General features: G+C 35.7%; 2 protein-coding genes across 2 annotated transcripts; one reads left to right on the plus strand and one right to left on the minus strand.

The window, feature by feature from the left end:
- The first annotated feature begins 765 nt into the window (after positions 1-765).
- On the plus strand, positions 766-8,003 carry LOC140039274 (uncharacterized). Its single transcript, XM_072084879.1, has 5 exons — positions 766-1,588; positions 5,962-6,750; positions 6,984-7,067; positions 7,376-7,392; positions 7,515-8,003. The coding sequence occupies exons 1-5, from the start codon at positions 766-768 to the stop codon at positions 7,851-7,853; spliced, it is 2,052 nt and encodes a 683-aa protein (XP_071940980.1). The 3' UTR covers positions 7,854-8,003.
- Positions 7,990-21,813, minus strand: LOC140040389 (vacuolar protein sorting-associated protein 16 homolog). The gene is made up of 22 exons (XM_072086289.1): positions 21,655-21,813; positions 20,997-21,091; positions 20,575-20,675; positions 17,175-17,303; positions 16,477-16,621; positions 16,060-16,178; positions 15,717-15,836; positions 15,117-15,342; positions 14,787-14,866; positions 14,353-14,478; positions 13,973-14,100; positions 13,530-13,565; positions 13,243-13,351; positions 12,945-13,079; positions 12,575-12,683; positions 12,075-12,172; positions 11,561-11,671; positions 11,206-11,286; positions 10,783-10,952; positions 10,502-10,598; positions 10,273-10,376; positions 7,990-8,998 (listed from the first exon to the last, which is right to left on the minus strand). The coding sequence occupies exons 1-22, from the start codon at positions 21,702-21,704 to the stop codon at positions 8,857-8,859; spliced, it is 2,511 nt and encodes an 836-aa protein (XP_071942390.1). The 5' UTR covers positions 21,705-21,813; the 3' UTR covers positions 7,990-8,856.
- Positions 21,814-21,829: the final 16 nt, after the last annotated feature.

Below are 21,829 nucleotides of genomic sequence, written 5' to 3' on the forward strand. Positions count from 1 at the left end.
TCCATTCCATGCGCTTCGCGTTCTGAAATCTCCAACGATCTAGCCAATTTATCAATATTATCCAAAGACATGTCCTCCTGTAGAGCTCGTCTGTGAACCTTTTTTTTTCGGCCGTCTTGAATTATCTGATGCTTCATCTCTGCATCCATTGGATCCTGGTTATCTATACCATAGTTACTAATTAATCTGCGTAAACGAGAACGAATTGGTCCAGGTTTTCCCTTTCGTGTTGCACAGTATTTCGAAAATGCAAATTTCATACTCCGTATTCTTTTTGGGCAAGAAATAATCTTCAAACACCTTGACTTGTTTCATATACACGTCATCATCTCCATCAGCAGTACTAATGTTTCATTCATGTCGAACACATTTCCACCTCCTCTATCTAAAAGTAAAGCTCTTTTTGCTCCGAGTTCATAATTTTCCAAGCCACCAGGCTATTTTTAAAACGGGCCAGTCATCTTTTCTATCGTGTGGCAAGTGTACTTGACTCGCCATATGTACGTCAAAGGGAGTTACATAAGCCAATAAACCAGGCTGCACCACCATAATTACGTATCCTCGTCGTCAATGTAATATATCGACATAAAACATTGTTACCGCCTGATGGAAATGATGACATGTATAAGAAACAAGTCAAGGAACGACACATACAACGACGTGAAGGTACAAATAGACAATCAAGCTATAGTTATGTAACGTTTTGATTATGGTATAATATAAGGCAATGTATGTTTTATGTCTTATAAAGCCGTCAAACAAAATATGACTGGTAGGTCATATTCTCGAAGCAAACTTATTGCACCTGATCCTATTGTATCACGACTTGTTGACGCGGCAGTGGATAAATATCTCAAAAGGGATTACGATCAGATGACTAAATATCTAGATAATGCTGAAGAGAAAGATGGATCATGTGATGTGCGATTGGCATTTGCTGGAAATATTTCTACAGAATTCCATCTTATTGTCACTTTCAGCAATAATATACCAGAGAAAAGTGGACTTGCGACTGTCGAGGAAACTACTCAGAAATATTTGCTTTACTTGGCAAATGATCACCAGAATGTAATGAAAGATATGGAAGAAAACTCAAGTGACACTATGAAGACACTAACGGTTGGCCTGTTCACGCTGCCAAATGTCATGCCCGGTACACATTCGTGGATACAACTGGAACGAGATGCCAAACAGATGGTTCAGTATTTCGAAGGTTTAACCAAGAGTGGCCAATCGGTCACTAAATGCTACATACTGCTTTTCCTGACGGTCATACACAACTTTATCGCCACACGTAACAGACTTCGTAGAGGAGAACATTTTAGACTGCTACCTTTCATATTGCCTTGCAGAGTTATTTGCGAAAGCAAATTACTAGAGTCAATAGCGTGGATAAAAACCAAATTTGAAGTTCATGAGGTAGTAGTACTGACAACAGGTGCATCACTTGGAACTGGACAAATTCCATGTGAACCACGTTATCCATATTACTGGAAAATGTATGATGAACTAATAGAAAGAGGGAAACAGTGTGGGATTGAACTAACTGATGCTAACAAGCAGGAACACATGGACATTGTGCGGCAGGGTAAGAAAGTCATCATTATTTTTTTCGGTACCGGCATACCGGGTTTCAAGGTTGTCATAGCCGGGAGTGGTATTGGGGTTAAGCTCCCTTTACCTAAAAAAATGCTCCCATACGGTGTGCGTCTCAAATAGCCTCTGACAACTAAAAGTCCAACTCCTGGCCTGCACGAATGGCTTAGTTCTTTCTTTAAGCCTGGCGAAACCTGCTTCCTACTGACAGGAGAAGGGACGAAGGCGAGCCACTGGCGCCTCAAAACCAGAAGCTTACTTGGACAGGTGGAGTTCATCAGCCGTGACAGGCAGTTCACCTAGGAGAAGGAAAACTCTGATTTTAAACCTCCGCTGCCTTGCGGCTATATCCATCCTGGAAAAGGCTTCAGGAGTAAACCTCAAGGACAAATCCGGAGTGAAGCCCCTAAGGCGGTTTGGAACATTGACTCAATCTCCTTCCGGCAGCTTCTGCAGCCAAACTGGTACCATACGTATTGCTCTGCTCTCCTATGGACTTTATCGGTAAAGGCCGAGAGGGGGATTCTGCTGACTGGGCATCGCAGGGTCCCCATATTTTTCTTCGCCCAGGCGTGCGCCCTGGAGAGGTCACTTCAGTGCTGTTGTAAGAAACGGCTAAAATCAACACGGGAGACAGCAGTTTACGAGTGATAAGCCAAGACCAATTGGCGTAGGTCAAGGCGCTACGGGTTGTCTCCGTCGGTGGGAGGGACCATCGCAGTCCCACTGGTCAGCTATCGCCCGCCTCAAGCCGAGCAGCCCTCGGCCAGTAAGATGCTGACCCGCCACAGTCTGCCTGCTTCAATGGGTGCTTGGAGCTTAGGATTCTTCCGACAAGCGGACTGTAACTACTGCACCAGGCAAAAGATTAAAGAAAAGACTAAAGAATACTACCTTGCGATTTGCAAGCTGGAATGTCAGGACCATGTGTCCTGGCTTTTCAAACGACCCACGAACGACCAATGACTTAAGAAAGACAGCTATCATCAACCGTGAGCTCAAGAGGCTCAACATCGATATCGCTGCATTACAGGAGACAAGACTCCCCTCGGATGGCAGTATAAGAGAAAGGGACTACACGTTCTTTTGGCAGGGGTTGGAACCTGACCAACCACGACTCCATGGAGTGGGGTTCGCTGTTAGAAACTCTCTTGTAGCATCAGTCGAACCACCATCCAAGGGCACCGCCCGAATCCTCTCACTCCGCCTATCAACATCTTCGGGCACAGTAAACATCTTGAGCATCTATGCACCAACTCTTTGCTCAACACCCGAGTCTAAAGATGAGTTTTATGAAGAGCTGGACTCTGCCATCAGAGGAATCTCAGACACAGAACATCTGTATTTGCTTGGCGACTTCAACGCCCGTGTGGGATCTGACCATTATTCCTGGCCCAGGAGCATCGGACATTTTGGTGTAGGAAGACTAAATGAGAATGGCCAGAGGCTTCTGGAGCTCTGCAGTTATCATGACCTCTGCATTACCAACACATTCTTCTCCACCAAGCCTCAGCACAAAGTGTCCTGGCGACATCCAAGATCTCACCACTGGCATCAACTAGATCTCGTCATCACTCGAAGATCTTACTTAAACTACGTAAACATCACTCGCAGTTACCATAGTGCAGACTGCGATACTGATCACTCTATGGTGCGCAGCACAGTGTGTCTCAAACCAAAGCAAATTCATCGCTTCAGGCACATAGGATGCCCACGCATCAACACAGCTAAGACCAATCTGCCAGACCTGTGCGCTCGTTTTGCCCAAACCATCGATAAAATGCTGAAAGACTGTCCAAAAGCCAACTCTGAAATGAGATGGGCTCATATTCGTGATGCCATCTATACCTCCGCCAAAGACATCTTCGGCGTGAAAGAGAGGAAAACCCCTGATTGGTTTGAATCAGGAATTTCTGCGATGGAGCCAGCTTTAGAGGCAAAGCGTGCAGCGCTAATTGACTACAAAAGAGACCCTTCAGAAAGAACACTAGAGGCTCTTCGTAAAGCTAGAAATAACTCTCAAAAGATAGCTCGACAGTGTGCCAACCAATACTGGTTGAACCTCTGTCAAGATATTCAACTCTCTGCTGATCACGGCAACACTGGCGCCATGTACGCTGGTATAAAAAAGGCCTTTGGACCTAGTGCAACGAAGATCGCACCATTAAAGACCGCCTCTGGTACCATCATAACTGATCGTGGAAAGCAGATGGAGAGATGGGTAGAGCATTACCAACAACTCTACTTGAGAGAAAACATTGTCACTGACTCAGCCATTGAGTGCATAGATTCTCTCCCCATAATGGAAGAGCTCGACAATCCACCTACACTGGCGGAACTAAGCAAGGCCATTGATATCTTGGCTTGCGGTAAAGCCCCAGGAAAGGACGGTATCCCACCAGAGGTCCTCAATGCTGGTAAACGCTCCACATTATTACTACAAAACCTACACGAGCTTCTGCTACAATGCTGGGAAGAAGGCTCAGTACCCCAGGATATGCGTGACGCAAACATTGTTACACTGTATAAGAACAAAGGCGATCGCAGCGACTGCAACAACTATCGTGGAATATCCCTTCTTAGCATAGTGGGTAAAGTCTTCGCACGTGTTGTACTAACTAGATTACAATCACTTGCAGAACGTGTCTATCCTGAAGCCCAGTGCGGCTTCAGAGCTGGAAGATCAACCATCGACATGATATTCTCAGTGAGACAACTGCAAGAAAAATGCCGTGAGCAGAGGCAGCCCCTGTACATTGCCTTCATAGATCTAACGAAAGCCTTCGACCTTGTCAGTAGGAAAGGTCTCTTCTCCCTACTACAAAGGATCGGATGTCCTCCAAAGCTTCTGGGGATAATCACCTCCTTTCACGAAGACATGCACAGCGTTGTGCAGTATGATGGCTCATCTTCAGATCCTTTTCCCATCAAGAGTGGAGTAAAGCAGGGGTGCGTTCTCGCGCCTACACTCTTCGGCATATTCTTTTCCCTGTTACTATCATATGCCTTTCGTCAGTCAAATGAAGGAGTCTACCTACATACTCGAAGTGACGGAAATCTCTTCAACCTTGCCCGCTTTCGCGCAAAGACCAAGGTGCGACGTCTACTTATTAGAGAGTTGCTCTTCGCTGATGACGCTGCCATCACAGCCCACAGTGTAGAAGCACTCCAGCGCCTCATTGACTGCTTCTCACATGCATGCGAGGAGTTTGTCCTTACCATCAGCCTTAAGAAAACGAACGTTCTAAGTCAAGACGCAGCCAATGCTCCTCCTAAGATCAAAATCGGCGATTATACTCTTGAGGTGGTGGACAAGTTCATTTACCTTGGTTCCACTGTTTCCAGTAACCTCTCATTTGACGCCGAACTCAACATCAGGATTGGAAAAGCGACATCAGCCATGGCTCGCCTAACAGATAAGGTTTGGAAAAACCGCATGCTGACTATAAACACCAAGATGAAGATCTACCAGGCTTGTGTCCTAAGCACCCTATTGTACAGCAGTGAATCATGGTCTCTTTACACCCGCCAAGAGCGCAGATTGAGTTCATTTCATCTGCGCTGCCTGAGAAAGATACTCGGCATCAAATGGCAGGATCATGTCTCAAATAAAACCGTTCTAACTCGGGCAAGTTTGCCCAGCATGTACTCACTACTTACCCAGAGACGCCTTCGATGGCTGGGCCATGTAAGGCGCATGGATGACGGAAGAATACCAAAAGACTTACTCTATGGTGAGCTTGTCACTGGAACTAGACCTAAAGGAAGGCCCATGTTACGCTTTAAAGACGTATGCAAGCGTGATCTTAAGTCGGGCAACACAAACGTCACAAACTGGGAGGCTGTTGCCTCCGATCGCAGTATGTGGAGATCCACTATCAAGATGTGTGTCCAAACAAGCGAGAGTGGACGCGACAAGAAACGGACGCTACTCAAGAAACGTAGAAAGGAGAGAGCATCCTCTGCTCCAACCGATCAGGAGCCAACGTACATCTGCCCAAAATGTGACAAATCATGCCGCTCAAAAATTGGACTTTTTAGTCACAGCAGGCGCTGTGACCCTGCACCGAATGACGGATAGAGGGCGCATACCTATTGTCCCTCGAGACAGACGGCTGCCAATAAAAAAAACCGGCATTTATCTGCATATTAATTTGTATTAAGTTTTAAAAAATACGGTAGTTATTTTAATAGAGTTTGTGTATGATTCTCTATAAACGCACGTTTCGCACTTTTGAAAGTACTGTAACATTTTGTTTTTCAAATAATAATTATGAATAAACTTTTTTTTTAAATCTTAGTAGCATATTTAAATGGTCTTTTATTTATTTACTTACATAAATAAATACATTTCTATCTTTTTAGAGGGATTAAATCTTTGCAACGGAACAGAAGACAGAATGTGTATCACAGCAGCATTATTGTACCATAGAGCTGGCTGTTATAAAGGACTGATGCTGATACTAAATGCTGCTAATCAAACTAGCTCAGTCCAAAATATTAGGATGAACTTTACCATGCGCGTGTCAGATACATTTGAGAAATGTGTTGACTATCACAACAAAATATCAGATGAAAACACATATGAAGATCTTGTTGAGAAAACGTACCACTACTTATCCACCGCCGTCAAAGATTTTTTGAAGTTCGTTGAGAACATGGGTGAAAAAACCTCTAACGACCTAATACTTTGGGTAGACGAAATCTTTCAAGCAACAAACGGAAAACCAGAATTATATCCCGTTCTGGAAATAGAATCAGTAACCGAGAAATGCAATATGGCATCCGTGTCTATACAACGTATGAGTGAAGAAGCTAAATGTATCGCACAGACATATTTAGAATTCTTTATGAGTTTTATTATGAACTTCCTTTCAAGACGATATCAATTGCATGTTAAGAATGTTTACACGGGTGGATTGAAAATTACACTAGCGGTTATTATGCTGTGTAAAGATGTACTAGTGACGTCTAACTTTTCCGTCAAACAAAAACAGCACACATACATTGTAGCGGCAACATATATGACAGAAATTAGTGACGGCGATTTTTGGACAGACCAAATGGAATGTGTTCTAAATGAACTTCCTAACCTAAAACTACAGCGTAAAAGGTTTGATGAAATATGCAGAAAGAGGGAAAGACAAAAGAACGGTAAATATCAGTTGACGTTTTTGGGGTGTAGGAGGGATAATTTGATCATAGTATTGATTTTATAAAATTCCATGCAAACTATATAATAAGTATTAATGAGGTAAATAATCTACAACATGCTTTCATGCGATACATATTAGAGAATCACATGGTCAAAATTAATGCAAAACAAAAGTCTATGCAACAATTTGTAAGTTTGATATCCATATTGATATGCTATATTTTTTTATAAGTGTGGCCTAACCATGAAAGACAAACTGAACAAAGCAAGACACAGGATCAGAAACCATGTGAACGGAACACAAAGATTGTCTTTAGTAAGTCAAATGCACGTGTATTGAAAACTATTGAGTTTAGTCTTCTTTTGCCATCCATTGGCACACTAAAGCTTGTTGTTAACCTTTGCCGAAATTATTTAATAAAACAACATAAGTAGGTCATATATATTACAGAGTTAAACATACACTAGTTATAGTGTTTAAAACATTTAAGTTTAGTAAGAGTATGTAATTACGAATAAATTTTGGCTTTAATAACACACATTGTTTAAGTTAAAATACACAGTGAGTATTGTTTCTCAATGTTTAATGCAATGTAACTAACATTTTGTTTTCCCCCATTTCAGGTGGTGACCAGGTTGATGTAAGATACTTACTTGTTTACCAATAGTAGGCCCTAATATAAACGATATTACTTTATACATATATCTATGGATGTTTACCATGTTATTGCATACATGACCATGTTATGACTTGTTATTACAGAATATTATGAAAAAAGAAATATTGTTGGGAAGGAATGAAGGATACGAGTATGGACACATCCTTAGTTGGAACACCTTTTCTAGAGTATGCATGCACTTGGACGTTACTAATGACGCAAGACGTGACTGGCGAGCACTTGCTGAAGAGATGGGAGTAAAAGCTGAGACAATTGAAGCTTGTCTTCAAAGTAAATACAACCATACAAAAACACTGCTCGAGATTTTCTTTAATCAAAATCAAGGTAAACCACGGGAAGAAATATTGCATGAACTCGTCGATATGTTAAAGACATGCAAGCTTGGCCGTGCTGCTGAATTAGTTGAGAAAGATATTCTATAACTATATATAGGCCTTTTACAAACTAAAGAGATCTATTACACATCGCAATGACATAAAACTGGTCATAAACGAAAGAGAGTTATTTTTAAATTACTGTAATTACAATTTCATTTCCTTATACAAATGTATATGAATAACTACTACATAACTTTTAGAGTAATATTTTTTTAAATTAGTAGTAAAGTGTTACATTAGTTCCTTGTGTCATATCGAATGCACAACACAAACTAATTCAATAAATTACATAACCATCATAAATGATTAAACAACAAATGTAATATCTCACATAGAAGGCAAGATACAATATTTGTTCTACTTTTATTAATTCAAAGGTTTTGGTTCATATAGTGACTACAGTAAATATCAGTATCGAATAAATTTACAAAAAGGATTTGCCCTTTTTTGTATAAAATTAAAAGATCAGAATATAATTTTGTTTTAATTAGCTTTTTAATATACCAGAAGAAACTATGATCCTTGTATGTATGGTGTGTGGAAGGAATAGTGTATTTACCTGTAGGATCTATATATGGTATATTTACTGTAAAGCGAATACAGCATCAGTCACTAGGTATTTGTATAGGACAAATTTACAATACTGCAAATGTTTGATGTTACTTATTAGGTCAAAGTTTACAATAACTGTACAGATAAATATGGCCTCGTGGTTATAAATGACAGTACAGTATTACTATTACCATTTTGTTAAAGGTATCATTGATAATTGTTTTAGTAGAGATATAGAATCCATTTTCATGTACTTAAGTACCACACTAAAGGAAGAACTTGTGTCTATTGTATTAGTGTAGGCCATATAACTTACATCTTTAATAAATTCATTAAATGAATCAGATCATGTACTTGGCAGGTACCATGTTACCCTTAGGTGCCAAAGATATAAAATAGACAAGCTAAATGCCAACATTTAAAGGATTAAGCTATAATTGTACATTTAGATGTTAAATTAAAATAGTAACTACTTCATCATCCACTATTTGTGTTCTTATTTTTTTCCCAATTGTGATTTCATTGTGCCTATTTTAGCAGCAAGTTGTTTGTTTTGTACACCACATTTCATAAGCACCATATTTAGATCATCCTCACTTTTTATCTGGAAGGCAGCTTCAGCAGCCTGCTCCAAAACACTGAAAAATATGACGACGATGATGCTGATATTGAATAATGTCATGATAGGCGAAAAAGGAGACATTTTAACTTGGAATTGCTAATTTGGTATCAGTAAAAATGATATTACAAATACATAATACTGACAGTGTGGTCTTATTATGAGCATTATCAGCATATTATTGTAGCTGTGGCAAGGGCATTATAGTAAAAATAACAACCTAAAGATCATATGTTATGCTTTTTTTTAATCATGGCTGAATTTGTAAACTATATGCATATGATACAGGATTAGGGTTTCCTGTCCGGTCTAGATCAAACTTGATCTAGCTTAAGCCTAAAACCTACTTACTCTATAACACATCTAAATCTAAATTAAGTTTAATTATCTTAAAATTAATATTCTTAACAAAGTTATTTACTAGGACTAATTTTAAATCCGTTTGTAAAAAGTCTATTGTACTTGTTTTCACTAGGTCATCCAGCTATCGAATTAATAAAATATTAACTGCTAGTTGACAGGCTAACTAAACAAACTAAATGAAGAAACAAGATACAAATCCTACACGTACACTGGGTTTACAGTCTGTAGTGATTATTTCCTACAGATAAACACCAAGTCTACTTTGTTTATGAAATCTGATTTTTGACTAAACTTTGAGTAAACAACTATTGATGAACCTTCAAATAACAACGGCCCGAACATTGCAAATATTGATGATAAGCCTTCGTCGTCACAACATTTAAATATGTTGTGGGGATTAAAAATGATTAATTGACTGGCAATCCTATGTCCTGGTTGTTGTATACATATCTAGCTCAGTGCTGAACGTAGAGACCTGAGGCCCCTGCTTTAGGAACTCTAAGTGGTCCTGGGGCGTTTTTTGACATATTTTAATACATGTTAATGCCTCAGGGGCCCCCCATAAACTCCGGGGCCCCTGGATTTAGCCAGCGAGCGCTCATTACGCCACTGATCTAAGCTATCCATGCTGAAATGTTACTGTATATCTAAAGTCCAATCCAAGTCAAAACAGCCATGTTCTAAGATCCTAGTTGTGAAATCTAAACTTATCCAGTATTGTTCAATGTTCTTGTACTTTAAACTCAGAATAAGCCATGCCCTAGAATATGATCTCTTCATTTGTAAGAGTACTACTCTAGGATTTTGATCTGATCACCTTATTTGCACAGGTCCTGCCTGAAATCTAAATCTTTCTAATAATAATATGAAAACTCTAGTTGCTGGAATAAAGGACATCAGGCTATAAGTGAATTATAACTAATTTCTTACCCAATTCGTAGATACATTCTGACACGGTTTTCTGCTGGTACCTTTGGCACATACTTATTGGCCTCTGTTAGGTTACCATATTTGTAACACACCTCAACAAATGACTAAAATACACACAACAAAAATAAAAAACATGTAAGATTATCAAAGCAAAAACTAAAAAAACCACAATATATCTTCTTGTATTTTTATACATTATTTGAAATACCTTTCATAAAATCTTTCTTACCTCAAATCCTATAGGAGATTTTTTACTTTTAGAAAACTTTTCTAATTCAATCCAATCTCTGTTCTCAGATAGTGCCTCTATCTTTATTCTCCAAAACCTGCAATAAATGTAAATGTTTGTTATTATTCTATTTATAGTATTAAGAACAGATAATGTCATCTTTGAGTTTTACTTTTTACTGGAAAAATGTATATGATTTTAACATGTATTTATATATTTAATATATATAATGTTGAATAACCATACGCAGAATAACAAAAATAAAGCTTTTTATTTCTCACCTTTTATCAGGTACTTTAAATTCTTTCCTTAGCTGTTCAGCTAATTTGGTACGATTTGTAAGAAGTAGTTCTAAAATTGTGTCATGAATTGATAAGTTCAAATATGGCTGTTTTAAGTCAGCCTCCATGTTTCTCTGATATGTTAACAGTTTTATCTGTTCTTCAGTCATCTGAAAAATAGTTCACAAAACCTTTATCGATAAGCAGTAAAATTATTAATGTCAATAACAACATTTATCTGAAATACTAAATTATTAATTAATAATGGTTAGTTAATTAGAATAAATTCAAATTCATTCAAAACAATTTACACCCAAATGGTACTGCATTGGGTCAAACGACAAAGTATAACAGAAGTGATTTTAACATTAGGTTACAAACAGCTGGAGTAAATTTATTTGTAAACCAGCCCTATACAAATACCTTAGTTGCAAATTCATTGTTGCCTTTCTTGTAGTTTTCTTGCGCAACATGTAACATATCAATCTGAGTTTTCACATTTTTCTATAAAAAAAATTTTTAGTTTGTTTCTTGTACATTAGATGATAAAGATTTCCTAGACACCAGGAAGGCTACTGTAGATGGAATCCGGTCACCACCAGTTAGTTAACTCGGCCTCAAGTTATCTGGTCCTGTGTCAACAATAAATAAAGTATTGACTGAGGCCAAGATGGTTTAGGGTCAACTTGGATGAAAAATCTTAGATGTAGACGTGTTTAAATCCATTGCCTTTTGGGCACAAATGTTTGTGAATGGTGCATTACAGTATAAATATTACCTCTGAACCGTATACGCAACTATTTGAGACTTTTATATTTGCCATCTCTAGGTAGTCATCTACTTGCTCATACAAATTCTCCAACATGTCTGGATTTTGTTGTCGACAATACTAAAAAACAATAATAACAGATTTATCCTCTACTTGACCATACAAATTTTAAGTTATCTACCTTTTGTTGTCGTCAATATTAAAATTAAACACATAAACAAGCGTAATTATATTGTATCCTACATATTGTTCTCAAAATTATCTAAAAAAAACATTTAATTCCAGCAAAAGCCAAAAACATTCAGAAGTGTATCAAATCCAATAGCATATTTCACTTCAATTTTAATACGACAGAGAGTCCACCCTAATATGTTTTGACTATACAATTTGATTACAATTTTCAATGTACAATATTGTATTATACGCAAATGACATTATTAAAAGTGGAATGCTGTTTCAAATGTATTTTACTGATTTCTGCTGGATGCTATTCAAATAATTTAACTAAACTGTTTTAACTCACTTGCATGTAAAGACTTTGAGCAACTGGTTGGTTTCTTAGTGTCATCAAAAAGTCTCCTAATTTCTTCTTGTCTTTCATGCTTAATATAACAAGAAACACTATAGAGAAAACAGTTACCATGATAATACCACTTGTTTAATGTTACTATAAAAGATGTTACTATCATTGTTAACACAAAAGTCCAGTGCCTACAAATTAACAGCGAATACAACTATTTTATTTCAATCCTTATAAGAAGAATTTTCAATACTAATACAAGATTCTGGTGCCTTATTACTCTTTGGAAATTATTTAACATATAATATTTTTATTTAAATACAAAGGCCTGTCCTCTTTTGAGACACCTCTATTAAAGAACACTTTCCTATGATATGAACAAAGCAATATATATTTTAACATTCTAGCCAACCCCTATTCAGGGGACACACCATACTAAGGGACCACTTTGTTGGGACCCGAAGGAGTTCTACTGTATTTATAGGTACTGGATAGGTACTTACCTAAATCAGTATCCCCGCTCTCAATAGCCTTGGAAAGAGCTACATCATCATGATCCATCTTCATGAGTAAAGGAACTTGCTCAGCTGCCTTGGGCTCATACTCCAAAAGCTAAAAAAAATATCTTAAAATTTACTTATCCTAAAAGTGGGCTGGTACTGCTTTTATCTTATCATCATACAGGCTATCACATACAAGTTGCGCTAGCTAGTTGCAATTAAATTTTTATGTGGGCAAGCTTAGCAATACAGTCGTGTCTAGTGCGTCCAGTTTGGTCTTGAAATTAGTCTGAGTTGGTGCACATCTAGTTTATTATATATTATTAATATTTCAAAGGTGACTGAATTAAATAAAGTTATAAATAAATCTTACCTTTACTGCTAGGCCAGCCCGGCCACATTCCCAAGCCTTGGAAGCAATCTCAGAATAGGAAATGCCAGGAGTATCACCCAGTTTACTTTGGATAGCCCTGGCAATCTGATCATCAGCAACATGTGTCTGCTGAACCTGAAAAAACAAGCCAACTATATTATTATATTTATTATATGGTTTTTCGTACTAAATCGAATAAAGGGTGAGCAATGACAATATTTATAGTACATACAGTACATTGAATATAAATTGCAATTGGAAAATAAATTAAAATCTGATTTAACAACATGAGTGATACCTTATAACATGCCCAATGACCTAAAATTCTGCTTTCTCCCTCTGTTTCTGGCAATTTCAAATATTTACAGATTCGAACTGCTAAACACCAATTTCTTCTTAGTATCAATCTATAAAGATCAACATTATTCAATACAATTATTTTAACATAATGTATACAATAATTATGTCAAGAATATGTATTGACATTAAACATTACTAATATGTACAAAATGAATCAGATCATGGTGTAATTTATTTACACTCATCCAAATAATAATTAAAAAAATACTATTTTTGTATACAAACCTGTCAATGAGAACTGGTAATGTAAGATGCTTCAATCTATGATGTAAATTAAGAAATAACAGGTATGAAACCAATTAACATATTTGTTTCTAATTTCTTAAACAAATTTGTTTGTGTAACTAATACGAATGTACAATAAGAAATAAAGATTAGGAAGGTGAGTTTTCATAAATATTTTTACTGTATTAAAGTATTTTCACTAACTGGCATAAAATGAAGATGAATATTTTTTTTTGTAATGGTCAAAATAAAAATCTGAAATTGTTAACTGTACAATAAGAAACAAAGACTAGAAAGGTGAGTTTTAAAAATATTTTCACTATATTAAAGCATTTTTCTACTGGCATAAAATGAGGATGAATATGTTTTCTTTTTTAATGGTCAAAATAAAAATCTGAAATTGTTAACTCTGTTGTTGTAAACGCTTGTAAAATAAAGGATACTGTTCGTAGGTTATGGGGATGCCCACTCGATAATCTCGTACAGCATTGAGTACACGCAGCATCTGACACATGTTGACAAACATGTCAGGTTTCATGTTGCTAAGGAAACATTTGCCGAATGATGCAGCCTAAAAATCGAATAAGCAAATTTGTTAATTTAGGTACATTTTAAGACTAGATAAAACTGATAATTTGAAATACTAAATTACAATGTACAGCATCATACAGTAAAGCGCCTCTTATGGGACACCCCTACAATTTCCCATAAAATGAACAAGGACCAACATATCCAACCATATTCATGGGATAAGACTATTAGGAAGACACTTTGTTTGTCTTCTTATTGGGGTTCTTCTAGCTGTAGTTTGATTTCAACATACACGTAGTAGCATCCTTTGTGTTGCTGGTTCGTACTCTGCGCCAGCAGCTTGTATACACTGTTGTACTGCCCTCGGTAGTTGGTCCTGGATCATACGAATATATTCATCTGCCTTCTCACTTTTTTTCTGTATTAAACAGAACAACAAAGATATAAAAATTGTTACTAAACAGGAATACTCTTTTGTATTTCTTGAAACACTGTACATATTATTTTTATTGTGATTTGATTATTTGTATTAGTCAGATTGTCCTAATCTTTTATCCCTTTCTGTACATTCAAAGCGGTAACTATGGCTTAAATATAAAATTATATCAATTTCATTACATACAAATGCATTGGCTTTACAAGCATGTGTAATGACTAAAAAAATTAAAAAGTAAAGTCGTGGAGTCTATTGTACTGTATATATTATATATTTCTGATGTTAGCTACCTCATGGAACTCTCTGGATGCCTCATACAACATAGCACCTGGTGCCATCGAGCCGATTTTGAATATGTCTTCCACCACAGCTGAAAAAAAGAACACGGCTTAGATTATTAGGACAACAAACTACATCTATTTTAAAGTAAGTATATTGTTAAAGTTGACCATTAGGTTGAGTTGTTGTTGATACACACTACAGAATATTACATCATTTAGCTTAAATTAGGGGGTGGGATCATACTCGGGCTTATATTTCATTTACAGTAAAACCATTTCAATCTTTATGACATTAAAGAAACATATATCTTTGGTCTGTCAGAAATTGTTTACACTTACTTGGTACCCGTTGCAACATCTCATGGGTCTGTGTGCCTATGATACGAAGGCCGTCATACTCCGCTACAAGGTGTACGTCACTGTCCACATTGTACTTAACCCAATCTTTGTCAGGGCCTATCATCACAAGCATGTTCTCCCAGTAAGCTACAATTGCTCCACCACCACACCATGTTAATTGCTTTGGTCTCGTTTTGCTTTTGGTATCAAACTCACAATGTTTCTTCTGCAAAATATTATGTAATATATTATTCTATAGTTTGACATTTCATTAATGTCAGACCTCTATTCAAGAACCAACTCAACCGTTTACCTACCTTAAGTTCATGATAGATTTACAGTAAATGAATCACCAAATGAATATAATTATCACATGAATAGCCTGACTTTTTAGCTAAATTACTTTAGGTCTGATGAACCAACCCAAAAAACACCAGTATCAGCAAATAATGCAAGAAATCGATGATCAAAGGACCTCTATTCTCTCCTATCAAGAACCAACTCAACCGTTTGCCTACCTTACAGTACTTTGCTCATCATCTGACATCACCAAATAAATATAATTCTCACATGAATAGTCTGACTTTTTAGCTAAATTACCTTTAGGTCTGATGAACCAACCCAAAAAACACCAGTATCAGCAAATAATGCAAGAAATCGATGATCAAAGGAGACAGACATCTCGATGAAAGCATTTACAGGGGTATCCAACTCCAATGTCTAATATGGAAAAAATAAACAGATATAAAACACCTATTTGGAACATCCTATTATTATTCTAACACTATGACCTACCTTTATTCAGAGGACACTTTGTTGGGTCCTGAATGTGTCCTCTTAATAGGGGTTCTTCAGTATAATCTTAATTATATTGTGTTTTAATTAAATAGGAGCAAATGTGTATACACATTTCAGTTATGACATTTGCAAACTAAATTCTTACCAGTTCCTGATAATGTCCCCCATGGTCCAGAAGGTATAGTTGATTTTCCTTGGCCAGTAAGACGTGAGACTGCCTTTCACTTGATATCACACACCAACTACTAGGTGCAGCTTCAATACCTGGTAAAATCACAAAACAATGCAATGATAAAGGCTAATTATGAAGAGGAGTATGTACTAGAATTCAATTTTTAAAAAAATATTAATTTTACTAAGACCAGTTAAAAAAACATTTCAAGCAATGATAATTAATGAAAAGAGCTAAAAAACTATGATTAATGTTATGCAATAATGAGTGAAATGTAAAGATTGGATTGTCATGGGACTTTGCAAGTGCTAAGTTTTTAAATAAATGCTAAAGGCCTGTCTACTGTAGGTAGTAGCTCATTTATCTACTCTTTTGAAACTATGATTGTACCTGGCACTTCAGCCATTCGTCTGAGCCTTGGTTCTTCTACATTGTTGACAACAAATAAACGGAAGCTTCCAGTTAAGATAGCTAATCCAGTGCCAGAAAAACTACGGAAAGTCTTGCATTCAAGGATCTTTGTTTCTTTTGCATCCTACCAATTAAAACATAATTATTATGAAACATTGTAAAATCTAATCTAAAATCATATCAATGCTGTATAATAGAACCTGACTGTGTGCATTATTATTCATTCACATTTAACAGAGAAAAGTTTACTTTCTGTAGAAAATCATGAAATGAGGAGAAGGAAACATGAGTGGGGTTTATTGAATTTTTACTCGGGGTATCCGAGTCTAGGACTTACTCATTTTCTCCTCCTCTTCTTCCTCCATCTGGACACTTTTGAGTAAAAAGTGCGATTTTTAAAGTACTACTCCCCCCTTATTCATTGTAGTATTGAGCTGGGATTTGGCATGAATATACTACAGGGACATGTCCTCAAAGCTATAGAGCCGGATTTTTAATTTTCAAACCGAATGCAGCCATATGACGTCTCGAAGATGGTACCATATAGCCATATTTGGTAGGTTATTGATGTGTATGTGACGTTTACATCCGGTCTTATGACATCATTATTACAGCTTCTTTTGCTGTACCTTGAGTATTGCACATTCGTGCTTGTTTAAAGAAATATCTTGTCTTACCTGACCCATTGTAAAGGTTTTCTTATGGCTTCCAAGCATGTCATAAAGATGCACTGTACCATCTTCTTGTATGATCATCAAGTCTTCAGTATTGGTCCATGCAAGATGTATGACACGCAAACTTTTCCACTGAAATAAAAGTATGATGTTCAAATATAAAGAATAAGTAATTCAACATTTTACTATTAATTATATTAAAGGTTAAAAAAAATAGTTATGTTTGTTGGTTGTACAGTTTTCCCTAGTAGTAATGGAATATCAATATGACTGGGATTTGTGAGAAGGTTTAAACTACGGGTGTGGGTTTATAATTATATTCATGTAATTGTATGTTAATCAACAGGAGCAGATACGACTATTTTAATGAACAAGTCAATTCAATATAATTTATGCAAATCATAACACTTAAGCCTAGTGAAGTATACATCTAAGGATCAGAATAAGAAAAGTGAAAGAATAAATAATATGAAATTAATGGAAAGAAGGGGCAGATTTTTTATAACCATTACAGGATCATCTTGAGACAAATTTTCTAACTCTATTTTTGATCCCTGAAATCTACATAGTTACTGTATAATATTGGGAACCAGATGAATTTATTTATTACATATTTTTAGTTTTTCTAAGTTTTAGTTGAATTGTAAAGTGCTGTGTAATATTTGTTCAATTGTCTAGAAATAAATGCGAGTATGATGAATAACCATGAAGTAAAAGGTAAAATCATGTTATAAAGTAACCTAGGAATTAGGAATGTGGCAGAATATAGAATTCTAAAGCTCTGTCTACACAAATAGCTTGACAAAAAAAAATGTCATATGCCCAAATATGGTAGTGATATGATGTCATCATGTCCATGTGCACATCACATTTTTTCGTCACATATTAAGTTTAATATTGTAGTTTAAGAAAACACAGGATATTCTATTCCACGGATGAATGATTTTAACCACACTGATGTATGAATACAGGATTTTGAAATAATATAATATTACAAGGAACTTTATAAATACACAACAGATTCTAGTTTGGATTAGTTATTGTATAGCTGTCTTGAAAATATTCCTTCCTTTACTGTACAACAACCAAACAGCTTTTCAACTAAAGACATGGATCTCTGTTACAGGATTGTATTTGTGATATTAACTTTGTCTTCTTCATCTGCTGATGTAGAGTTTGCTGTAAAGCCACCACTAGAAGTGACTGCTTTTCCAGGACAAAATGTTTTGCTGCCATGCGTTTTGAAGAACTTGGTTAAAGGGCAAATAGTTATATGGGTTTACACATCTGAGAAAGTAATGGTTGAAACGATTTCAGACAATAGAAAGTTGTATAATACTACAGTTGAAAGCATTGCTGAAAATATTTCAATAATTGGTGAAGGAAATAATTTTACTCTATTTTTTCAAATACCATCATCAGCATCTACTAATACTCGTGTAAAGTACCGTTGTTCTGTTATGGAAATAAACAACAATGCATATAGTGCTGTAGCAACGGCAAATGCAACTGTCAATATAAAGGAATGGCCATTCAGTATTCCATTATGTGTTGGAATAAATACAACTCTTGTCAATAGAGAAATGTTACAAGTAGGATGTGTCTCAATTTCATCAGATCCAGATGTCACAACATTTTTTAAGTTAAATGAGAGAGTCTTGTCCACTATGTCAATTTTTAATGGCTACATTATTCATAACTTGACAGTAAGAAAAGAGTACCATGATGCAAGATTTGTATGTGAATCAAAAAGAAATGGAACAAATGAGATCAGAAGTTGCTCAGTAGGTCCAATCACTGTCAACTATAAACCAGAGATTACCATCTCAAAAATATCACCACTTGAGTTCCACTGTACAGCTGAGGCTAGACCAGCAGTGAATGGAACAAACTGGATTGTGGAGTCTAACATTCCTAAAGAAAACTTCAACATTACAGGAGATAAACTGATATTCACTAAACAGTTAGAAACTAGTTCTGTTATAGAATGCTGGGCTGAAAATTATATTGGAAAAACAAGTGAAACTTGTTCTATCTTTAATACTCAAAATCAAGATTCAAACAATGTAAGCATTGTTTATTTTATCATTGTGGTGAGTCTTCTTGGAATAATTGTTATTATAATTTCCTCTTTAATTATTATCTGCTTTTTGCGACAAAAACAATTCCAACGTAACAATGACTCACAAAAAACAAACCAAGATTTGAATCAAAGTGGAATAAAAAACAAGGATACAGAAAAACATGTTTATGATTATGCTACGATCAATGTCTCTCGGTTAGAAGGTGATTTTGTGGAAACAGAAAATGAAATTTATGTTAGTGGTGACGTCAACCAGTAATGTTAAATTAAGTAACATGACATCATTGAAGTACCGGAAAAAGTTGAACAGGAAAACTGAGGATACTATATATGATGAGCTTTCTGGAAGAACAATAGATAAGAATGACAGACAACTTTGAGCCACAGATCTTGATCTCTCAAATCCATAAAAAATTTAGGAACTTGAACTTGTTCTTCAGTTTGTCTGCCCTCCTCTTGTATATAGATTTTTTTTTTTTTTTTGAGGAAATTATTAGTATATTAACATGTTATGATCTTTAAAACATATATCAACACTTTTTTTGTAAATAAATCCTTTTTTATCATAATACTGTATACTTCAGTTTGTATATAAAGAGAATTACTTTTATTTTCTGTAAATATCTAAAAACTGTTTACATATTTAGCCTGGTATCATGTCAATTAGATTTTACAAATTTAAACATCAGGCATTCTTTTTTAAGGGAGATCTGTGAATGTAAGGAATAAAGAAATCAATATCCAAAAAACAACATCTAAAACTGAGTCACCATTATATTAGTATACTTAGGTCAAGTACAGATAAATGTGTGTACCTTTCTTTATGTTGAAATGTAAATTTCTCAATTAATATGGCCATTGGTATGACTGACTGTCATTTGTGCCAAATCCCACAAATATTATTAAATATTGTTTTACAGAGTTTTATATAATTTTAACCTAAATAAAAACAAAGTACTTTTATATGGGATTGATATATGTCATGAATCTTAATTTAATATCAAATGTATTGATGTAATTGTGAATGTTTTTTTTCTGTTTTACTATATTTCTGCCGCAATACAATTTTCCCATGTACACCTTTTTATATATGGAACAAATAAAGATTTGATAATATAACATTCAATATTACAACGATCTTTTTGATAAATATAGAACATGGTATACTATTTGTTTAGTTGTATTTGCAATACTTTCAAATGGAAAAACACAAGATACAGAGGCTCAAGATAAGTCAAATGTATCAGAAATCCAAATGTAAAACATCTAATGTTTTTAAACTGATGTTTATACAGGTATTATCAGTCAATTCAGACTTACACTAAATGATGCAACTTGAACACCAACAGACGTAAAAATGTATACAATTGGACGAGCGCCTCCTTTAACCTGCATAATCTTACTGTCATCCCGAATCAAAGCTAAATAAAATAATAAAAATATTATTTAATTATGTGGTAATTGATTGTTTATAGGAAATGTGCATATCATACTTAATCAAGATATAAGTAAAGTAGTTCCAAATTTTGTGAATGACGACATCACATTTCCTTAAAATTAGAAGATAAATTTATTACTACAGTAAACTTTTCTGAAACTGACACAAAATATTTGTAAACCATGCAGAATTGATTATAGTTTAATGAGATTCTACACGAAGAGGTAAATTCAGTGACCAAGGGATGCCAATAATTCATCTACATTTTGTAGCAGGAAATATTATCAGTGTATGCTATACTGACCTATCGGCCCACCATATGGGGCAGCCGCAATCTTAAACTTCTTCAGGTCTGCAACTTCTTGCCATTTTCGATCCATACTATATAGTTCTGACTTCCTGATAAAAAAATGAAATAAAAAACATGAAATTTAAAATATTAATAGGATATTAAATATAGTGTTCATTTAATTACAGAACTAAGAAATATGAAATACAGAAACATTTTTTGGAAAGAAGAAAAACATTTAGTTTCAAATCTAATATAGAATACTGCATGCACAGTTCAGTAATGAATCTGAGATATTATTGATAAATGAAAAATAATAATACTAGGCCTAGATAGGCCTTTTAGTAGGCCTATATTAGTTTTGAATGGCCTAGCTAGGTAGGCTATTATTATAGCTTGTAAAATGTATGTATATCATTCCATCAGGAATACCAGCTAGAGGTCTAACAAAGCCTACACTGACTACAGCAGTACCAGTACATTTGGCTATCCTCAAGAGTCTAGCCTAGGCCTAGCCTATATCATCACAGCACGGTTATTATGCTAGCTAGGGCTAGTAGTAATTAGGCCTAGCTAGGCTAGGCCTGGCCCTAGGCTAGGCTTAGTTTTTAGGCTACACACACAGACAGTAATTCAACAGTAGCCTAGTTTAGTAGGCCTAATTCAACTGTACCTGAAGTAAACCTCTCCCATCGGGTTCCAATCTGCTGTAACATGCCCCATATTTGTTTGGAATTTATTTGTAATGTTTTATAAAAGCCAACTAAACAACCTAGGCCTAGGCCTCCTACTCCTAGCAGCTAGCTAGGCCTACAGTAACTTCAGGAAGGAGCGAGAGCGAGAGGAGG

Source organism: Antedon mediterranea, chromosome 2, assembly GCF_964355755.1.
Source record: "Antedon mediterranea chromosome 2, ecAntMedi1.1, whole genome shotgun sequence".
Classification (NCBI taxonomy): Eukaryota; Metazoa; Echinodermata; class Crinoidea; order Comatulida; family Antedonidae; genus Antedon; species Antedon mediterranea.